We start from the raw sequence: 23,677 nt of genomic DNA, 5'->3' as shown, positions 1-23,677 counted from the left end.
GTTAACATGTAATCATCCATTTGTGGTCTGGCTTATTGAAAGTCAGCAAAAAGTGAGATGATTTAAAAGATCAAAATAAATAATCTAAAGAGGGAGTGCCATCAGACACCTAAAAGCCAATAGAAAAATCATCAGGGTGCCCAAGAGGTCGGAAATCTCTTTTCTAAAGCTATGGCACACAGGCACCACATTTTGTTACTCCATGGCATTGTGGGAAGTATTGAGTGGCAAGTTAGCAGCAAATTGTGCAATGCCCATCAGGCCACCAACACTGCCGAAGGATAAATAATGCACATTTCTGTTCTTGCCGGCACACTGGCGTGGCTGGGCTGGGTTGGGTTGGGTTGGGTAAAATGATTTGCCCAGGATCACACAGTTTGGTTAAGCAGTGAAGCCAGAATGTGGCAGCAATTTAAGCAACTTGCCACATACCTTCCAAGTTCTAATGAGTAGTACACATTTGTTTTGTTTCAAGAGCTACAAAATGGTTGTTTATTTGCAAAGAACACAAATCACTCGAAGCAACCACCTTTGGGGGAGCATTTGCAACACCCTGAGTACAGCGCAGCCACCTGCACCAATAACACATCCTGCTTGCAGAAGGCCTTTGAATAGTCTACAATTAAAAAGATATTTTTAGAATAAAATGTTGGGCTAGGCTTTGCTTACCTCTCAGGCTCTTTATCAAGTCACAGTGGGTTGGGCGTCTCTGCCTAATCTTCCTGTACACTGCAGACCAATTCCTACAAAATAGGAAAAAAGCAACTCATTACCCATAACAATGCACACTCACTCGGGGGCTCGAGAATCGACACAGCCCCTCAGCACCCGCTATGGAGTGAAAATATTTCTCCCACCCGAATGGGCGGGAGAAATAAATGCCAGTGCAGCCACTTGCTTACACCCAGCCCAGCAATCGGGGACAGCGTTGGGGCCTTTTGCCTTCACAAACGAAGGAGGACTCGAGCCTCTGGGAGGAGGGGGATCCAGCAAATGCTCCCATGTTTCCAGTCCGCGAAGCACAGCAAAAAAAGTCACAATTTTCGTTCTGGGGCTTTTAATATGCGCTTTGCAGTGCTCACATTAAAGTTATGGCCAGTGTAAAGCTTCCTACTGGCTCTGGCTGCCTGCCTAGTGATAAATTCAGCAGCTATTTGCCTCATTTTCTTTTAGGTAATGCTACCCTTTATGATGTGCAGAGATTAGGATGGTGGCAGTGAACAGATTTGTCCTTTTTCACGGCGCACTACCATGCATCAGTGATTTTACCAAAATAGTGCCTTTTTTGAGTACCATATACTTAACCATGTACATACAATGGCTACTCCTCGTGGTAAAGCATTGTTATTTGTGCCATCTTCCTTTTTTCCGTCTTCCTGTCATTTCAGGTTGTAAATGGCCATGTTTGATCATGCACCTTTGCAGGGCCAGGCCAAGGCATCCTAGTCAGTGCTTTGTATATCCTTAGCTATCGAACTGGATCTTGGGACTGTCCAGACTCAATCCACACTTGAGCCATGGTATTCCTGTTGTTGGTCAGACAAGAGGGTCTGGTGACGTTTTGGATGTTTTCCACTGGAACCAATACTCCGAAGCGTATAAACATATGAATTGTATAAACCAATGTGCAGGATGTGACTTGTATAAGGCAATGTTCTCAAATGTTCTACGAGTATGCAGGGGGTTACTACTTGGATACCTGCAGGGAAGAAGCGGTTCCTTTGTGGTTACTCCCTAGAGTATCTACTAGGAGCTTGAGCACCTCCTGGTATCTTCCTGGGAGATCCCGACCAACCAATCGCCACTCTGAATGGATGCAGAAGAAGGAGACTGACACAAAGGTGGCCTATTTGTGGGCAAAGACTCTTATTCAGGGAAAAAGAGAAGAGAAAACCTAGTTATACCCATCTCTACTGGGTGGGAGGCGGGGTTTACCTGTAAACTAAAAGATCAAAGGTCCATCATGCTGTGGCATGAAAACCTTGCTCCTGTTCCTCGAACTAAAAACTGTAACTAAAGTAGTACCGTTCTGGACAATCCGAGGAGAAGGACTCCCTTCTCCTAGGTTCAAGTTCCTGTTTTGTTGTAATCGTTCTATTAAGTTCAAAACAGTCTTGTGTCTTACACGTTGTAATGGGGGATTCTAACTTCGCCTGATAGTGGAGCCCCAAATACTCCGGTGCTCCCTCTTGGTGGGTCAGGAAAATATCTCCCTTTTCCTGACTTATGCTTTCAGATAGCCTAGTGGAATGACTCCCCTCCCCAGACCCTTTGTTGACCTTAATGCTGGTCAGAGTGATCTGTTCTTACAAGCAGCCAGTGGGAATGACTCTTTCCTAGGCCTTCTTGGACTTTACTGCTGGTCCCGACTACCAGGCGAATGACTCCCTCATCCTGGTATCTTGCTCTCGTTTCATTACAACCTTGGGGAATGACTCCCTTCCCCTGGTCTTCTTTCCATCAGGCTTCACACCTATAACACCCAATTCTGGTTTCACCTGTTCTTTGACTCGGCCCACTTGTTTCGCTTCCCTGGCAATTCCTGCCACAAGGAAAATTACTTGTATCTTTATCTTCCTCTCTATCGTTTGGGTCCTCATCCCTTTTCGGACAGTGAGTGGCCTTGGGGATCCCACCAACACTAGGAAGATCCCCTCGGATGCAAAAGTCACATGCTCTCATTGGGGTCCTCAGTGCTTCGGTACTAGCACTGACACAAGGAAGATTTCCTCTAAGGTAAAGTTCAATCGTACTTCCTTTCATGTTGTGCCTGCCCCTGTTTCCCTATGTGCCGTTGCTCGGTTGGCAGGACCTTTTTGTGCCCAGACTGTCAGCCCGCTCTCTCCAGTATCTTCTGGGAATCCCCCAGCCAGGCTACGGTCTGTCCTGGAGCCGGTACTTGCCTTGTCTCGGTCTTCGGCAGATTCCAACGCTTCTGGGTCTCTGTGGCGAGTCTGCCGCTTTTGGCTCCTTGTAGTATCAACACCTGTTACGGACCACGCGGTCCACCTCCTGGAGGTGGTGCTACTGCCTCACCAGCTTCTTGCAGGGTCTTGTGTCAGACCTGCTGGAAACACATCTCCTCCTCTGACAGTGTCCCATTCTCCATCCCTTTGAATCTCCCGTGCCGAACAGCTTCCGCGAATGCTGTTGCTCCGGGGACAGCTTAACATTGTGTCAATTCCCTCTTTGGTTTTTAAAGTCTGTACAGGTATGTTTCTTCCTGGAAGGCTAGAACGCTCCTCTGAGTTCACGTAAGTGTTCTTCCTGCATCTGTGCATCTTCTTCGTGCCAGTACATGCCTCCCAAGTATCCTTCAACTCCGTATTGGAGTCCGTAAATGGTATAATGCCACAATAGCAACTGAAAGTGCTAGCAAGTGGAGGTTGCTTAAAAGATGGTAAAGGGTTTGGGAAGGTTGGGGATGTTGTGCCTATTTCTACCCAGGTGTTCGTCTTTATCCTCATGCAGGGAGTACCTACCCATGATATCCTCCCGTATTTTACCACCCCCAGGGGGACAATCTGGTAGCGGTTTCACCTCCCTGGCCTCATGGAAAGGGGCTCCCCCTCGGGGAGAAGTGACGACATCTGATGAATCATCACAGGAAACATTTAATTCGACCCATGAAGACAGTGTGCTTGCCCAACCCTTTACAGCTTCAGCTAATGAAGGCATTTTTAATGTTCTTTACTTTGTTGCAGGTTGTTTTACCAATACCTGTTGCAGTCACCCACTACACAATCCAGTGGAGCTAGAGGAACACACTGCCATAGGTGTCAGACGTGCAGCTCAGCGGCGATTGAAAGCAGAATTGGGAATCCCTATGGAACAGGTGAATATTTAATTGAACTGAGTTTAAAAATTGTCCTTTTAACAGAATGTATGTAACTGGGTTCTGATGAAAATAAGTTGGCTATCATTATTTATTCCTGAGATATTGTTAAACAATATTGTTGCAACAATCATTTTCAATATTTGAAAATGTAATTTTGAAAAATTGGGAGGTGTGGCTAAACCATTGGGCGCTGCTTACCAAATAGTGTGCTGCCAAATGAATCAATAACATCACAAAGTAATTATTTTTTCAGGAGGTTTATGCGCTGCTTGTGTCCAGAGAAAAAAAAATTTGCACTAAACTGCCAATGTATTGTTGTAAAGTGACCATTGTACTGCCGAATGAAAGAATCGCTGGTCTTGTTTCTATTTCAATAGTCATGCGACTGCTGCCACATAACTGCAGTGCAGAAACGGACATAGCAGAGAACCCAGGATAATGTTGAACCATGGAAAGGAAGTGTCTGAGGCAAATCCTTGAAGGTGTCCATACCAGAAAGCAGCTGTAGAGGTGGGGGGAGGAGGCGTCAGTGTTGTACCCAGTGAAGAGATTGAATCAAGAAATGGTGAAGGCTTGAGGTTTGAGGCAAAGCTCCTAGATGTATTTGAGAAGGAGATTGAGCCAAGATGTTTTGCATGCTGGAACATGGAGTTGAAGTCACTCCAGATATGAGATCTATTGAATGAAGAAACAGTAGAGCTTGAAGGCAAAACTAATGAGCACATGGGAGTAAAGGATTTTCTCAAAGTTCCAGCATGTAAGGGCTCTTTTTTTTATTAGAGATTAAGTTTAACAGAAGAAGCATATAGGAAACAGATAATCAACAGTAATTCAACATAAGCATTCCATTCCTCCCCCACCCCCACCTGGTACGGAATCTTCTGTAATATTTGCTACCTCGAGTAAAGACCTTCACTCCGGTTAAATTGGCGCATACTTTATCTACCTAGCCGCCTCATCGGTATCATGTAATACCAGCTAGCAAAACCCGTCTTAGTCACCTGGGTGTGGAACCCCACTCCCCTTATACTTTTCTATGAGCCAGTTATTCAATCACCCTCCGACTCAGAAATCATCCATTTCAGATGTCAAGTATTTGCTCATGAATTTCCCCCCACATCCTCTCGTGCTGGACTGCCCTACCATGGAGCCCTGCAGTTATTCTTTCCATGATACATATGTTCAGAGCCACATTGGTCCAATCCCTCTTACATGGGGTATCGCACATTTCCACTTCATCACTAAGGAGGCCTGTGCGGCAAGTAGAAGGGACGCCGCCAACTTGTTAACCTGACCTGGACCCCTCTGTTCTCCATGCCAAACAAAATTAGAGTGGGGGGGATTTGGATAGAGGGAGCACCTCTAGGTCTTTGATCCATCCCAGGACTTCATCCCAGTATACAAGGACAATCCCACCACATAATCCGCTCTTGCACTAAACAAGCGCCAGCAAAAGGGGCTCGCACTCTGGAACATAATTGAGAGCCTGACAGGGTCATATTGCCCTTTATCTAGTAGCTTAATGGCGTGTAATTTGTATTGACTCGAGATCGATGTCTGGGAAACATTAGCCCACGGTGCTGGGTTTATTTCCCTCGCCATGTCCCTTTCCCATCTCTGCCTCAATTTATCTGTAGACCTCCCCCCGCTCCCCACACAACCAACACTTCCGCATATATTGCTAACATGAGTTCCTTTCTTCCAGTACTTTTGTCCAGCAGTTTCTCGAAGGGGGTAAGGTCCCTCTGTATCCCATCTCTCCATGATCTGTCTGTTATCACCCCCTTTAATTGCAGGTATGAGAATACCGATAGAGGACCTATGCCGAGCACTTCCTGTAGCTCAGTAATCGTAATAAAGGTGCCATCCCTCCACAGTTGTCCCACCCTTTCCAATCCTGCCTCGAACCATTTCTGAAATCGTTAAGGGCTTGGGATCGCCTCCCGCACACCAGGCACCCAGAGGTGGCTCAGAGGGGAAGGCCATGTCGTTACCACTTGCATTTCTGCACCCTGTCTCCATATACTCCACACAATTGGACGATCACAGATTCTGCGGTTTAGCTTACTTCTCGGCACCTACAACCATTCCTCTATGGTTGCGTGGGATAGGTGAGCATTATCCAGCCCGACTCACTGGGCAACCCTCTGTGCTCCAAGGTAGGGTATCAGGACCCTCAACTGTGCAGCCCTCTAATAAAGTGTCACGGCATGTCAGGGAGCCCCACTCCTCTCTTAAGGCAAGGTCAGAACCTCACCAGATACTTTTATTTATTTCTATAGTGCCTACAGCCCACAGCATCGGGCGCTTACACAAGCACAGGGGGAACAAACATTAAAAACAAGACAAAGAGGGCCATACTTAATTACCCTAGCTGAGAGTGGGTGCATACCTGAGCGAACTAATCAATTAACTAAATAGGTGTGCCTTCAAAACCTTCCTGAAGACTCAAACTGGAAGTCTCTTTGCCCATTGGCAGGGAATTCCAAAAGGATGGGGCCAATGCCCGAAAAGATCTGCCTAAGCTTTGTTCTGTTAAATCCTATTCTCTGTAGTAGTAATGGATTGGAGGATCGAAGTTCTCTGGCTGGCTTATAGGGCTTGATCATTTTATTTAGGTAATCGGGTGATTTTTTTCCATAGAGGGAGCAGTGAATTATTAAACCCATCTTGAGCTCAATGCGTTGCTTCACTGGTAACCAGTGCAGCTCTCTCGTCGCATTGGTGATGAGCTCTGCTGGGGATAGGCATGGCGATGCGAACAGCGTAGTTTTGAATGGTCTGACATGTCCTGAGATTAGACGTTGATGCTCCGCACAACACTATATTGCAATAGTCTAACCTCGTCAGAATCGTAGCTAGAGCAATGGTCACAGAATTATTTTTATTGATAAAAAAGATTGTATGGTCCGCAGAAGCTTCAGATGAAGTTTTGCGGAGATGTTGAACCTGTGCATCTGAATTCAGGGAGGCCTCTAGTACCACCCCTAGGGGTTTTACTTATGGTTGAATCGGAATCTTGTTGCCTTGCAACATGAAATTGGCATATTCGGGTTCCAATTTAGTGCAGGTTGGGGTGAGCCAAATATCAAAAGCTCAGTTTTATTACCATTTAAGCAGAGCCAATTTGATGACATCCAACTTTCAATAGCGTTGCAAATGTTCTTTAGTGTTAGCGAATCTTGTTGGTAGTCTCAGTTGAGCTCAATGACCAGCTGCGTGTCATCGGCGTAGTTGGTAAAGAAGACACCTAGTTCTTCCAGTAGGGTAAAGTGAGCGCATATACAAATGAAATAGGAGCAGCGATATAGAGGCTCCTTGAGGGACACAAATTTGATAGAAGAGGCCAGTGATCTGGCTATGAGATACACAATTAGAAAGAACTTAACCCAATTGATCACCTTCTCTGAGCAGTTTCCCTGCTTTTTTAGTTGTAGGGAAGTTGTAGGAGGCGTTCATGATTGACAAAATCAAATGCCGCCGACAGATCCAACAGGATGAGCAACCCTGTTTTTCCACTGTCGATGATATTGAGCATATGGGTTTGGAGGTTAACTAATGCAGCCTCTGTGCTCTAAGTGGGACGGAAACCAGATTGCCCGCTGTGTAGATTATTATTCTCTATAAAGGCTTGTAGTTGTAAGGTGGCGGCCTTATCTAGTGTTTCTAATAGAAATTGGCTATTTGTTATCGGCCTGAGGTTATTGGGGTCAGTGTGATCCATGTTCAATTTCTTAGCACTAGGCTTGATGGAGACCTTCTTGATATCTGCCGGATGGTCTCTGAAGGAGGCGTTTACAAACTGCATTAGGAAAGGTGCAAATAGCTTAGCATTTTCCAGTATGAGTTTGGGGGGGGTAGAAGATTTAAAGGACAAGAGGAGGGGTTCATGGAAGACTTTGGAAGTGACCACTTCTCCATTGATATAGGAAAGAAAGCAAAACATGATTGGGAAGTTGTAGCTTCTATCTGTTTGTTAATGTCACCTTGTGCCATGTCAGATCTCAAAGTTGCTAGTATTTTATCCCTAGTCTTTACCTTCAAAGGATTGCGCTATATGGTTGCAGTCTTGATCCGTGATTAAGACAGGGGGGTTCTGAAGTTTGGGGTTTTTCCAGTGACTTTAGTATGCTAAAGAGTTGTCTCGTGGAGTTGGGAGGATTGTTCAATCTGTGAGTTATAGAAGTTTTTCTTAGCTTTTATAACTAAGGCTCTGTATGCTTTGTCCTGCATCTTCCATTCCTGTCTAGTGGTATCAGAGGGGTGATTGATCCAGGTAAGTTCTAACGCCCTTTTTACTTTTTTCAGCTTTTTTAATTCCAGTGAGAACCAGTTTTGATGTCTGGGGTTCTCCCTCATTGTTTTTGTCCGTATTGGTGCTATTTTATCAAGTGTTTCTCTGAATGTTTTATTGAAGTTGTTCAGCAGGTGGTCCACATGATCAGTCTATTTGGAGTTTGCCATGACAGCTTCAATTCCATACTAAATATCCAAGGTACTCACTTTTTTGAAATTACGGCCCTTAACAATTTTCATTGCATTTGTAGGTTTAGTGATTGGTCCGGGATTTGCAGAGAAAAACTGACCATGAAGTGGTCTGACCATATGCATGGTGTGGTGTCAAGATATTTAGTTTTAAGGTTTCTGGTAACTACCCAGTCTAGGATGTGAGAGTTTCCTGTTGTGGGGTCATTCTTTATAATTTCGTGGCCACAATCTACCAAAGCTGATTCTAGTGATATTGTCTCCTTGTCAACAGTGTCTCCATTCCATCGATTGAAATCACCCAGGAGAAGAGTGGATGAATTTAGGCCACTAAAGTTGTTAATTATTCCTAGCAGTTCATGGTTGAGGTCTGGCATATTGCGGGGAGGGCGATAAACCAATACTAAGTTCACACAATGGGGAATGGTGGGGGTCATTTTCAGATCCAAAATCTCGCAATCGGTACAGGAAATGGATGCGGCAAAAAGGCCTAGTTTGGATCTAGCTATAATGGCCACTTCTCCACCCCGTTCATATTTACGATCGGTCCTATAAAATGTATAGCCTGGGGGTGAGCCCATGGAGATGTAGGGCCCACTGGTCTCTTGGAGCCAGGTCTCAGTCACACATAGAATGTCAATTTCACTGTGCTCCATGCAATCGTGAATGTCTTGCGTGTGTTTTACCAATCATCTTGTATTAATAAGGGCAATTTGGAGTGTTTGAAATTTCTTCTCCCTGGGTGTGGGGACTATTGATGCCATGCAGAGTTTCTTGATCAAGCATAGAAGACTCTGTTATCCAGGGTATCTTTGTTAGTTGCTGGTGTGGTTATCCCAGCTGTTTGAACCTGTACCGAAGAGTCCCCCTCAATCTTGTTGTATATGGGCGTTGGCTCCACATGAGGTATGATGGGAGGTGGTGGTTGACTCAAGTCTCCATTCTCAAGTGGGTTATCATTATACCTATCTAATATTGTCCTTTTTAGGCGGTCAATGAGTGCCAAGCGGTTTATGCGAAGCGTTATGAAAGACAATGATTCCTGTTTAATGTAGCCCATTTGTTTAATGCTTACCGCTGTGATCCGCAGTAGTGGTCTTGGAGGCAGAAAAGGCCTTGAGGCCGAGTCACGACGAGGACCGGCGAAGACCAGCTTGGCACCTGAAGCGCCTGACGTTTCTAGAAATAGTGTGCTAGGGCACGTGGGAACTGTAATTCTCTTGTAGAAACTAGCTATCAGGGTTCCCCAAACAAACCTGACTGCGAGTGCTTTTTCTCGCTGCGGTGGTCTAAACGCAGTAATGCACAAGAGATTGGCAATGCTGTTTGCCAATACTAAGAATAACCTGTCCCAAGTAATGAAGTTGCCTGCTTCCTACAAATGCTTGCAAGCTGCCTAATAGCTAACAGAGTTCACAATTCTGTTCAGCTGCGCTCGAGTGCAGCAATACCAATCTACCTCTTTTCCCCTGCAACAAGAACTTGGAGCAGCCTATATCTCCTGGAAAAAAGGACTCTGGGACCAGAATCGGGAGCATCTGGAATGCATAGAGGAACCTCGGGAGGCAAGCCATCTTGATGCCTTTAAGTCGTCCTAATCAAGATATGGTGTGCCTACCCCATTTGACCAAGTACGTGTTGAAGTTGGATAGCAAGGCTGAGAAATTAGCTTCGTAAGTCCCCAATGTCCCTCATAAGGTTTTTTTTTTCTTTTTTTTTCTTTCCCTTCCCCCCAAATATTAAAGAGTGTCCAGGTTGACCTGTACTCCTAACATATTGAACCTCTCAATTTCTCCCTCCCTGCCCTTATCGAAGAGGAAGAGGACCGATTTAGCTTTATTAATCTTAAAACCTGAGAGGCTTCCATATTGTTCAATCAATTGCACCACTCTTGTTATAAAAGTTGAGTGGTTGCACACGTGGAGGAGTAAATCATCCGCATATAATGCCACCTTATAGCTGCCCCCCCAACCCCCTTGGACCCCTGCCAACCAGGACCCCTGCCACGTGATCGGTCTTCCCTAATTCTCTGGGCTAGAGGTTCCAAGGAGAGTACGAATAGGGTCGGGGAAAGGGGGCACCCGTGCCTCGTACTCCTGCCAAGGTTGAACCAGCGGGAATACCCACCGTTCACTGCCACGCAAGCCTGGGGAGGACTGTGTATATTGCCATTATCCCACGACGTAGCCTGGTTCCCAGACCTACCTTGGCGAGGACTTCTTTCATAAAGCGCCACTCCACACTGTCAAACGCCTTCTTGGCATCAACCAAGAGGAGGGTGGGGTCCCCAGTCATCCGCTGAGCTTCATGTTTTCCTCATTGTCCGCTCCCTGGCGTCCCTCAATGAAGCCCACCCGGTCCGGATGGATCATTTGAGGCATGCACCCCTCTAATCTCCCTGCCAGTTTTCTAGTATAGATCTTGGCGTTGATATTCACAAGGGAGATGGGCTGAGAAGAGCCACATAATCGGGGGTCCTGACCCTCTGTGGGTATCGCTGTTATTAACGCACAGTAAGGCTTCTTAGAATACTATGGGCCTCAGTCGAAGTGTGGTGGTCTGGAAATAAGGGTGCCAGTCGCACCATACCAGCACGCTTTCCAGATCGGCGCACTCTGACTCTTCGGTCTGACCATGTGAATGGGTTCATGGAAGCCCCCGTGCTTGCGTGAAAACATTCCCATGGAGTCCCATTGGACTCCATGGGAACGGGGACTTACCGATTCTGCCGCCCCAATGAGGCCCAATGTTTCTTAATTCAATCTTCTCCTCGAATGCCGCTAGAACTTTGATCTGAAGCGTAGGGGCAAGTTTCCTAGGACTACATGACCGATACTAAATGGAGAAAAGCTGAATCTTGAAACTTTGAGCCAAAGAAATTAACAAAAGTGTACAATGTAAGACAAGTACAGTGGTTAACAAACGGAGGGTGCATAGATTTTCTGACCACCTTCTAACAACTGTAAGAATAAAGCTGCTGGACACTAGTCATTGGCCGACATTTCATTTTTATGTTTGCTATGTTATGTTACTTTGCATTTATATAGCGCCTTATGTACCATTGGTATGATCTCAAGGCGCTGGTAGGTTGAATGCTCTCGGGAACCGTAGTTCAAGTCAGTAGAGAGAGAGTCAGTCATTCGTGTGTGCACCAGATGTGTGCAGCAGGTGTGCCATTCGTATGATAGCTGCTTCTTAGCGGTAGGTGTGGTGGTTTGGAGATCAGGAGTATGTGTTCATTCTGGCAGGCTGATACCAGACTGATTCTGGCTTTGTTAGGCCTGAGGAGAACGCCTAGGCTGGCAGGTATGCAGCCAGCTGTGTTTAGTTAGGATGATGGGGAGTATGTGGCAGGTGTTGGTATGAGAACAGCTATACCGAATGTGTCATAGTATTGCTGTGTTCTAGTTGAGTGGTGGTGTATAGAAGAGAGTAAGCGTGGTGTTGTGATATGGTGGTTTTCAGTAGGTGCTTGAGATCGAGCGCCTTCATGCTCCACACACTCCAACCGTTCCACGCATTCCAACCGTTCTTGTGCAATGTCCATTCCATGCCCCCTAACTGTTCCAAGCATTCCATCCGTCGCATGTACTCCCTCAGTTCTATGCACTTCTATGATCTGTTCAATCAGTTCCATGCATTCCTTCTGGTCCGTGCACTTCGTTCGATCCATGCATTCCATTTGTTACACCCACGTCATCCGCTCCCTCCGCTCCACACTCTCCCTCCGCTCCACACTCTCCCTCCGCTCCACCCAGTTCACGCGTCGCACACACCCCATCCGTGTCATGCACCCCATCCATGTCATGCACTCGATTCATCTATTCCATTCGTTCGGTTCATTCCATGCACTCTCATTCCATGCCATCTATTCCTTTCCATGCACTGTCCATTCCATGCACACCGTCCGTATCATGTACCTATCCTTTCCATCCTCTCGTCCACTTTATTCCTCTCGTCCACTTCGATCCTCTTCTATTTCATTGATTTCATCCATTTCCTTAATTTCATCCACTTCACTCGTTCTATTCAGTTTATCTGTTTTAATTTACATTGGCGGTTATTAGTTTTCGATTTTCTCGCCCGGATCATGATGCTGGATTGTTATTTATGATAAAGCAGCTTTGGGCTAGGTCATTGATTGCTGTTATCCAGTTTGAGTTGAGTCGATTTTAGGGGACGAGCCATGTTTTCAGTAATTTGCAGAAAGACATGAGGTCCTCGGTGAGTCGGATGTGGGGTGGAAGTGCGTTCCACAGAGTGGGGGCCAGGGCTGAGAATGATGATCCACCTAACCTGACTGAGTTGGTTTTTGGTATGACTGAGGCTGGCAGAGCTTGATCTTACAGTGCGTGGAGGATGGTAGGGTTTTAATTTTCTTGAAGATATTGAGGTCCAGTTTTATGCATTGCTCAGTGAGAGATGCATATTTTTTTGAAGGTCACCCTTCGGGCAATCGGAAGCCAGTGCAGAGTTTTGAGGGCTGGGGAGATGTGATCTCTTGGGCCACGTGGTAGTAGCAGTTTGGCTGCAGCGTTTTGTGCTCTTTGTAGTTTAGTCAGTTGGTACGCGTGGACTCCGAGGTAGAGGGGGTTAGCGTAGTCCAGTCTTGACATAACAATTGATTGGACTGCGGAGAGTCTGTTGGGAAAGGAGAGGTATGGAAAAATGCGCTTAAGAGTTTTAAGGTGGTAGTGGCAGGACTTGGAGACGTTGTAGACTTGGAGCGAGAGTGTTAGGTCTGAGTCTAAGGTGCATCCAAGGTTTTTACTGAATTTGAGGGTGTCGGGGGAATTGCCCATGGCAGATGGCATGGGTAGCGGGTGCGGAAGAAGTTTGGTGTTGCCACATACCATGATTTAAGTTTTGGAGGGGTTTAGCAAGAGGTGGTTTGTGGTCATCCAGTGATCTATGTTGAGGAGGCAGGATGCGAGGTCGGGTTGGCAGTTGGGTTTTGAATTCAGGAGTGTTAGGATTAGTTGTGTGTCATCGGCGTAGTTGTAGCACAGGATGTTGTGCGAGCGGATTATTCGTGGGAGGGTGGACATATAGAGGTTAAACAGGAGGGCTGATGGGCATGCTTAGTGAAAACAAAGCCTGCCTGCCGTAGAGTGTGCTTATGTAGAGTAGTAATCGCTGTTGGCCAATATCACTAATATTGTTGGGCTAAATCCCATTTCGTTTATCCATTTCAGCCCTGTTTGGCTGCAAAATATTGGGCCTAGCTGGCCATTAGAATAGAGTAAGACGTTCTATATAATTTCATCTTCCTTCTTTTCATTCTAGCAAATGAGCCTGCCTTTGGGGACCATTTTCTTTTAGTTCTGGCTAGAGTGAGCTTTTCTTCCTGCCAGTTAACGAAGATGCATACTAGGTTGGGGTCTTTGTGTAGCTGACTGCTCTGTCATGCATACGTGCACATCTTGGTCAAAGCTTTATTAAATCAGTTGTCATTTTGCAAGAAGCATTAGAACTGTAAGTTGGAGAGCGGTTTCCTTAATGGGAATTACAAACATCAAATCCTTAGTGACTGCCATTGGTTGAGCAAATGATGCAGTCCTTTGTTTCAGCAGCATCAGCTATATCCATTTTCCAAGAGGGGGGCAGGAGTAAACCATGGAGGGAGGAGCTACTTGTAAACGCACACATGCCTCAACAATGTTGACGCCACCCCCACATTCTCTCTAGGGTCATGGCATCTGTGCTTAGATGTTCCGTCAGTGCCAGTATTGCCTCCTACTCCCCTCTCCTACGGGGATCCATGGTGCACCGCCTCCAATACTGTTCTTTGGGCTGACTGGTGCCTTGGAGAATGTCCTGACAATGGGTAGTAACTGAGGGCACTCTGCATCACTGTCCAAGTATGTGCATGTGTGCAGTTTGTGTGTGAAGGTTTCAGTGAGTCTGTTTGCACAGATGTTGGCGGGGAACGCAAGGTGCTGGTGGGATCAGCTGGCAGTGACCACTTCAGTGTGCTGAAACTGCTCATGTGCCTTAATTGCCAGGTGTTGGGTAGATTGGCTAGACACACCCCACCTGTGTAACAAAATACAGAGAATGCAAACATTTAAAAGGGCCCTGTGGTTAGATGAGCAAGGGCGTTAAGGCAATTTATTTTTTATATATATATGAATTAGCCAACAAAGCTAACCTTACATAAACCTTCACAACACATAAGAAAAACCTCATACACTAGTAAAATCTCATACATTGGTAAGAATGTTAAAAAGGTAATCCCCTACAATACATATCAATACAAAACCAAGATAAAACACAGTAAAACATCCTAAAACACAATAACAACCCAAATAAAATATGGAACAGTGATGCATACTAAAAGCAGTAATAGAAGCATGCTCTCTAAGCTGTTTAAGCAGTCTTAGTGGGTAGCCTTTTAATGGAATAAATAAGTGAATACTGCAACAATGCCCCAAGTGATTACCCACTAAACCTCATACTCCTTTGATTGGAATCACACCAGCTGTGCCCATAAATATCAGGACTTCAATGGTTAAACTCACTTCCTGACTACTAGAGGCCCTATACTAGAAGTCACGTGTAGTGAGGCAACTAAGATTATGTCCAATCTGCCGGAAAAATAGCATTTACTATCCTGTAGGGCTTCGCGATCCGAGATTGTGTTCCCGATTTTGCACTTTACCAGCCACCTGACATAATGAGCAAACCTGGGCGTTAAACTTGCCACCCACTCTAATTGAAATTATCTCTCTGGTTTGCAGAAGGTTCAACCTAAAACGTAAATGTTGTTCCCGCCAGTAAAAATGGGGAAATTGGGTGAGATCGCTAGGCAGTGTACTCTGATGAATCCAATGGAGTCATCACTGATTCCCAAGCGGTGACCTCCTCCCATGTGGCCAGGGGATGGCAGCCACTACCTGATCTTTACCCTGGGGGCGGCTATATGAGGGAGGATCACATGGGAGACCACTACTGGGGATATTTCATGATTTCATTGGATGAGACATAGCCCCCCATTTGCCCATGAAAAAGACCTCCTGATACCAATTACCCTAATGCCCTATTGCCATGCATCTGTTCCCCCATTTAGGGAAAGTAGAGAAAACTTGTCCCAGTACTCTTCAGACCAACCTCCTATTTTTGGTCTAAAAAGTAAAAGCTCCAAGAATACCTTGTTCAGTTATAGTTCCCCTTCATACAGAACTGATTTTTCATATGGAACATTGAGATAGATTTCCCAAATGCTATGCATCAATTGACATCAATGGACTCCAATTCCCACAACCACATATTGGGACGAGGAGGATGAAGGAAACGATGCCAAGCAGAAAGAAGCTCAAGCTCAATGAGCGTGCTAGTTTGCCGAAAGCCCCGTTGCACAGAACATTTAAAGATGGAAACCAAACCATAAGCAGCTGTTCAGGAGAAGACGCATCTCCTTCGGAGGTGCTCAGAAGCTGGAGGCACAAGCCAGAATGGCAGAGCCAAGGGTCTTGCCAGCAGAGACGGAAAGAAATGTTGCTAGAGCAGGACGTGAGGTGGAGACGCCATGAACCAAGAGGATCCCTGGGCGTTCTGCAATTGGAAGAAGCAGTGTTATCCTCGCAAGAGCCTGAAGGGAAGCAGGAACAGAGCTGTGAGAGAAGCTGGAGAGACGTCTGAGCAACCCAGAGTCAGAAGTAAGCAGCAAAGCAACGCAGCGTAAGCGCGAACAGGACCGAAGACGCTACACAGTCGGTGAGTTAGCCCAAGCGAAGTGGGGTCCCGGGGCGCTTTTGGCAACCATGCCAAACACAGTTTGATCATTGTGAAGCTGCAGAGACCGAAACAAAAGGAAGATTGGTTGCTAGTCAAAAAGGCAGAATACAAACATGAACCTCAATAACATGCAAGTGCATGGAGTAGGGTAAGTTTAAAAGGAACATTGAAGCAGATAAATGTACCCAACCAAGACCATTCTCTACAGTTTTGGATATGAAAAGGAACTGTAATAAATATAAATATAAAGTATCAAGAGAAGGACTGGCAGGAGTATACCATGCAGTTGAAAGTATAAGAGCAATCCTGGCAGGGGAGTATATCCGGCAATTGGAACTGCATAAATAATCCTGACGGGGAGTACACCAGGCAAAGTGCAATCCTCAAGTGTCAAGTAAGGACAGTTTTGAACAATGAAGGAATTTTTCTTAAAGAAGGACTTGGAAGGCTAATAGCCTTGTACCTAACAAGATTGTTGTGAGCCAAGAAAGGCACAAAGAACTATTAGACCAAAGGAAATTGTTATACTGTTGAAGAATCCAGGGGAAGAGAATCACCCTTTGGAACCAAGGTCTTTTAATCTTGGGGAACATTTATGCTGGATCTGTTGTACTTTTTACTTATGAACACTTTGCCAAACATCAGGTTAAAAACATTTCCCTTCTCACTTTATTATTTTGTTTGTAGTGTGAGGGTCAGGAAAGAAAGTTCGGACACGAGGACAGCTTTTGATTTCTGAGATCCTGACACACACAGATCCTTAGTTCTTGGTTATAGGTAGGGAAACTCCTCTTAGAGCAGGGTCAGGGCGGCATTGTCGCAACCCATTTATGTTAATACGTCTTTAACAAAATACATGACAACTTTGTGTCTGACCCCTCACATTACCCATAGGTTTATCACACCAAGATAACAATTGTTCAAACAATAACCTCTCATTTTGTCAATTGTCTTGCCGATCCTTCTGAAATATGTTTTACAAGACTCTGGATGGAAATCAACATATAGGGTACAGCATTAATTCCTGGGAGAATAATTAATGTGAATATACAAAAGCAACCCACCGGGTTTGTCCGTCTCATCCGAGAGATCTCAGTTGTCGGCTCTTCAAATGGAGAGCCCCTGGTAGGAGAGATTACATTTAGATACAACTAAAGGATTTTCCACTCCCACAAGGCTTTCAATGAAATCAGTCCTAACTCGAAACGTAAGGCAGCAATCGGTAGACCTAAAAGTAGCTTTAGTGCCTTTTTCCAGATCAACGATTCCATTATGCCCCAATCGAAATCACGAGCTCAATTGCGACCTCCTGGCCATATAGTATCGACATGACTACCTTCAGTTTATAGTAATTCACCATTGGAATTATGGTAAAACGGTAGTATCCAAGATGTAAATGTATATATCTGCGCACAGAGAAGTGCCCAGGAAGTACCTGTTTGCCTGGAGGCTCTCTTCCGTATCCCGTGGACACCTGAAAAATCTGTGGACTTATTGTGGATTTTTTTTCTATCCCGTTGCCTGGGTGAGCTCTGATCACCTCACCTTGGTTGTGACTTTTAGTATACTTATTGTACTATAACAGACCATGTATACCGTTACTGTTACTTTACAGTAACAAGCCCCGCCCACCTGCGCCAATCCGCTCAGAGAGGCACGGTCGCGCGCCCCAGCGCACCGAGAAGTGCCCAGGAAGGGCCTGTTTCCCGGGAGCCGGGGGCGTGGGCAGTGTTACTTTTCTATTTTTTCATTTTTTTTCTCATTGTGCTACATTCCGGCCCTGCGCGGTCTTTACACAGCACCTTTGAGCGTTTTGCAATTACGGCACACTGGAGTGTCCATGCTAATAAGGTAATTGTGTTTATATCCCCCTTGGTATTGTTTTGCCTTTCCCCTCTGCGTATCCGTACTTTTTTGAGCCACTTGTTGTCTCGCTTTGATTTCCAACGGGAGTCGGGGGGGAAAAAATCCTGAATTTCCATTCTTGTGTGCGTGGAGGGAATTGTATTTATTGAATCGTTTTCTTTGTTATTGTAAATTTGTGTGGAAGGAATTGTGTACATTCTTGCTGCATACCCGATCCGGTATAATCGGTTCACACACACCGAGCTGAGCACTGCATAGGGGGTGGTGGATTGCTTATCTGCTCTCCCCAAGCTGGGGAAATCCACCAATTAGAGTTTACGCCCATTCATCTGCATAGTACAAACACGGGCTTGAGAGGGGGTTACTGACTGATCAGATTGGACAGTTCTTAATATTCTTTATCCCGTAGGCTCGAGTAAACATTTGATTGTTCTGAACAGTACTGTGAATGATATACGGCGAGTTCCTACTATTTTGGTGTTACACATACAAGAAAAATTTAACAACAAAATAGATAAGCGGTGTAACACTCCTTACTTAAGGTTCGATTGTGCTGCCATACTTGGAACATGGTAGGAACCTTACGAAGTGGGACGATACCTAAGCTGTGTGGGGGTCTTATAAAACAATTGGGAAAAAGAAAAACACCAATTGCAAGTGGAACTTTTGTATATTTAAACACCACAAATCCCTACGTTGCTAACCTGCTACCTGGGGAAAATGAATGCAGAAGATCTAAAGGAACAATTGGGGGGAGGGGGGGGGTTGGAAAATGGGACCTAAGCGGTATTGACTTCCCCCCGCTCTCGAGTCTAGTTGGAGTCCCCACAATGGACTCTAGTGAACACGACAAGGTTTTAGATCGTCCAGAGGAACCCAAGCAAAAAAGTTTCTTAAGCGTACAGGATATACCGATAAGGCCCTCAACTCTAAATCTGGATGACTCTTTGCCCCCTACACCCCAACTGGACACGTCCCTTTTGGCCCCTGTGGTGTCTGCGGAGCTGGATAGAAGGGTCAGACTCTCCATCGGACCTTCAACCCCGGCAAGGGCGAGGCGGGGAGGTCTTGATGACGTGCACCTCCACACACCTCTGGTTGGAAGAGTGGAGGAGCACCTGTCCTTGCCAATATTGCGACCTGACATTTACTCCATGGGGGAAGTGAGGGGCATGTTTGGTAGTCTGAATAGGGGGGACCTAAAGCCTGGTACTCATAAATGCTCAAGCCCTACTTTACTTGTTCCTCCCCAGAATCATGAGTGTGAGGAACAGCCCTCCAACCTCTTAGAAAACGAACACCCCGTGGATGAGAATGCACCCATGTTAGAATCCTTTCCTGTACTTACCAGGATTTTGAATCTCCTGGATAAGGGACATGAAAGGACCCTTGAGGAGCTGCAGGGATTGAGATTTATGCTGGTGGAATCCTCAGAAAAACTTAGCAGGTTGGAAGGCTTTGTACATGCCCTGAATCTCTTTGCCTTATCGCATTCCTCTAAGGAACCTGAATTGAGATTCAGTGTAGGCTCCGAAACTATGGATGAGGATAGAGATCGTAAGAATCCAGAAATGGACAAGAGCAGTAATCCCTGGGCAATTAAAAGATTTGTTTCTTCGTACTTCCGGACCCTGCAAAATTAAAACTGAGCAGGAGAACAAGTCGGAAGAGGTGAAGGAATTAACGAGACTGACATTAATTAATTCAGAAAAGATTAAATCTGTGGAAAGCCTTCAAGTTAGGGGACAAGATTCCAGTGATAATAAAGAAACAAATATTCTAGAACAGATCACTAGAGATAAACTTGACAGCCCATCAGCATTATTGCAGGTAATTGAGGAGGAGGCTTTTCTGAAACAGCGATTGAAGTCCCCTTTGAACCCAGAGTCTAATCGGGAAGAAGAACGTCCCTTTGTTTACGTCATCTCCCGTAGAGAAAAGAAAATGAGAGCAAGGGCCCTCAAAAAAAGAGGGGGCAAATTAGTGCAAACTAAAAAATCCCAAAATGAACCTGCTACCAAAATAAATAACTCAAATACAAATATTAAAGATATTTGTAGCCGATCGGGGGAAAAGAAGGCACTCTTGACTTTACACAATGGGACGAAGAATGTCAGTTAGCTCTAGGGGTAAAAGCGGCCTCCGGCTGCCAGGACGTGGGGAGGGAGGGAGTTCCCCTTAAAACTTCAGAAACTGAATTGTATGTTCAGGGGAATGAATATGGTGAAGCCCCAAACACTTTATCAGATGCTATGAACCACAAGGGGAAAAAACCCTACTGTTAAACAAAAAAACAAAAAATTGAAATAATTAAAAAGAAAAAACTAGATAAAATAAAACAGAATGACAATAAATCTGAAGTAAATAAAGATGTGCAGAGTAATCAACAGTTCTTTAATACCAAAAGGAAAAGACCCCCATTGAGATTGAGGAAAAGGAGAAAGAAAGATGTTAACTACACTGCCCCTAGGAGGCCAGATACTGCCTCTACCTCTGCTCAGAATGAGGGGATGGGAATGGTGGGAGGGAACAGTAATTTGGAACTTCAGTCTAATGAACCCACCATGGTCCCAAGTGAAGATATAAAAAATTGGTTCAGGAAGCACTACTTAAACTCCTTCAACATCCGTCTAAGTACGGTACACCTCTCCCTTTACTTTTTTTTTTTAAATATCTTTATTGTTTTCCAGTAAAGAAAAGAAACAAAGAACCACAAATACAACATACAAACACATAACATAACTGGCATGTTGGCATTTCTACGAATTTATTTTCGTGGGGTCATTTCATCGGCGCATGCTGGCAGCCTTGCTATCTTGTCTCCGGCTGTTTGTGTGGGCGGGGTCTACCCCCCCATTTATACTGTCCATTTGGTTAAGTGCCCGTGCTTGACTGTCTTATCTCCCTCATTGTTCTTGCGCCTCCTCCAGGCCTTCATCTCCCCCACCCTCCTCCTCTTGGCCAAAAAAGTCCTGAACCAGGGAGTTCCATGCTGCTATTTTCTGTTTCCCCTTCCCCTCTTTGCACTGCTCTTATCCACACCGCGGTTTCCGCCAAAGTCCTCTTGCGGAGGTCCGACCACCATGACTCTACGGTCGGGCCTTCCTTCGTTTTCCAGGCCATAGCTATCCTTCTTTTGGCCAATATGCATATCAAGTCTTTCATTTTAGCTAGATGCGTTCCATGTCTGCCCCCTCTTGGGAAGAGGCCCAGCAGGTACCTCTCAGGGTGCTCCCTCTGTATCTGGAGTCCGCTGTCTATTATTCTGGCTCTAATGCCCTCCCAGAAGTTTGTATGGTTGGGCAGGCCCAGAACATGTGGAGCATGTCTGCTTCATCAGCCGAGCATCGGGGGCACTTATTTTCCTCTCCCTCATACATTTTGTTCATCCTCTTGGGTGTGAGGTACGCCCTGTGAGTCACGTACAGCTGTGCCTGTCTGAATCTTGCGTTCCTGGACACTTTCTTTGGATATTTTAGCACTCTGCTCCATTCCTGGTCACTAAAGAGCCTGTGGAGTTCCTCTTCCCAACTCTGTCTTATATGAAGCTCTTGTTACTGGCTTTTAGCATCTGGTCATATAACCTGGAGGTTGTGTGCGTTCCCTCAGATATATCATACCACGTGTCTAGCTCCCTTATGGTGTCCTCCTGGTCCTCCCATGCCGGCCATCTTTTCTTGATTTTGAGGATCATTCTATTATGGAGAATGAATTGGCCTTCATGTATATCATATTCCTCCGCCATTTCTTGGAAGTCCGTACACCTCCCTTCTTTCCGTAGGTCCCCAATTTGTGCCACATCTTTTCCTTCCCACTCAGTTCGGTAGATTGCTAATGTTTGTGTCCGTGCCCACCAGTCCCGCGAGAGGGATCTGCGCCGACTGGGGGTCCTGTATCCCCTGTAGCTTCCACGCTCTGTTCCACAACCCCACTGCGAGGCCAAGCAGACGTGGCAGGGTCTTAAGTAGGGGGTTGTCTAGCCATAGTATTTCTCTCAAATAATATATTTTTAGTGTTGGCTGCAAAATAATTGTGTCGATCGTCTCATCCTTTCATCCTCTCCTAGCCACTTGACTGCGAACTGGAGCTGCCCTGCCAAATAATACATCTCAAAGTCGGGCAGTCTAATGCCCCCATCTTCGTAGTCTCTCTAGAGTTTTCAGCGCGATTCTGCGTCTTCCCCCAGCCCACAAGAAGCGCCTTGCTACTGAATTTAACTTGCTGAAGAAGGTCTTGGGGATCCTATGAGGGATGTTCGTGAGGTAATACAGTAAACGTGGAAGTACCACCATTTTCAAGAGGGCCGCTCTACCCATCATTCCCAGTGGTAGTGTTCCCCAGAATTTCATAGACCTCTGTGTCCTTTCCAGGGCTGCCTGGGTGTTAAGTTGGTGAGAGTCTGCGGTGTCATGGTGTATCTCTATTCCTAGGTATCGGAAGGAGCGTGGTGCCCAGGTTAGGCCCAGGTCTGGGAGCTCCTTCAGGGGGACCCGCTGCAGGCCCGCGAGGGGAAAAATCAGGGATTTTTCTTTGTTGATTGCTATGCCGGAGAGTCTGGTATATGCCCCGATTGCTTCCAGGAGGCAGGGCAGGTTGGCACGCGGATTTACCACATAAAGCAGCATGTCGTCTGCATATAACGAGATTTGATGCAGTACTCCATCTATGTCTGTCTGTGTCTCCATATTCCGCCTTGAGGAAAACCGCCAGCGGTTCGAGGGCCAGAATGTACAGCATTGGTGACAGTGGGCACCCCTGCTTGGTTCCCCTGTATATTCTCCATTCTCCCGAAATGTTACGCCCAGTCTTTGCCCTTGCTCTGGGGTCCCTGTAAAATAGCCCAATCCATCTAAGAAACCCTTCACCAATACCGAAATGAGTGAGGACCCTCAGTAGCCACCCCCAATTCACCGAATCAAATGCCTTAACGGCGTCCAGGGACACTATCGCGCATTCCCCCTGTATCTGGTTTGTCCTATCTATCACATGATGTAAGCTACGGAGGTTCCGCGACGTGTTCCTCCCTGGGGCGTAGCCGTCTGGTCAGAGTGTATTAAGGCGGGGATTTCTTGCTTAAGGTGGTTGGCCAGGACGGTCGTGAGTATCTTGGCATCCTGGTTGATGGGAGATCGGCCTGTATGAGGCACATGTTGTGGGCGGTTTACCTGGTTTGAGGATCGGCACAATTATTGATTCCGACATGCTAGTCGGTAAGTGTCCACTTTCATACGCGTCTTGGAATGTCTCTAATAGTTTTGGGGTGATGGTACACTTGTATGTTTTATAAAACTCTCCCGGGAGTCCGTCTGGGCCTGGGGATTTGCCAGTGGGGAGCTCAGAGATTACGCTCTCTATCTCCTCCTCCGTGATTGGGGCATCAAGTATTTGCGCTTGCTCTTCTGCCAGCTTTGGCAGCCTTATCTCTGCCAGCGCATCTGTAATGTCCTCTGGGTCAATTTCTGGGTTAGGGGCGTACAGTTGCTCGTAAAAGCGGGCAAAAGATTGATTGATGTGCTGCTGGTCCCTGACCTCTCTCCCCGTTTCGTCTTCTATAACTATTATGGGGTCTCTTTTGATCTCTTGCTTGGTGAGCCATGCTAGAAGCCTACCAGGCTTATCCCCTTCTGCGTGCAATTGTTGTAGATATCTCGCATAATTCAGCCTTCCCAGTTTCTCCCACAGTTCTATACATCTCATCCTCAACTCCATCAGTTCCCTCGGCTCTTCCCCCACCGCCTCCGCCCTGCGCTC

The 23,677-nt window shown here is 46.0% G+C and overlaps 1 protein-coding gene across 1 annotated transcript in view; it reads left to right on the top strand.

The window, feature by feature from the left end:
• Positions 1-23,677, top strand: part of LOC138569748 (isopentenyl-diphosphate Delta-isomerase 1-like) — a 234,289-nt gene that overhangs the window by 106,918 nt on the left and 103,694 nt on the right. Inside the window, exon 4 of the mRNA XM_069648007.1 lies at positions 3,705-3,835. Within this exon, the coding sequence (XP_069504108.1) occupies positions 3,705-3,835 (131 nt within the window). The remainder of the gene's footprint in view (positions 1-3,704; positions 3,836-23,677) is intronic.

This window comes from Ambystoma mexicanum, chromosome 2q (assembly GCF_040938575.1).
Source record: "Ambystoma mexicanum isolate Mex_15411 chromosome 2q, UKY_AmexF1_1, whole genome shotgun sequence".
NCBI lineage: Eukaryota > Metazoa > Chordata > Amphibia > Caudata > Ambystomatidae > Ambystoma > Ambystoma mexicanum.
This window is presented reverse-complemented; position numbering and strand designations above follow the sequence as displayed.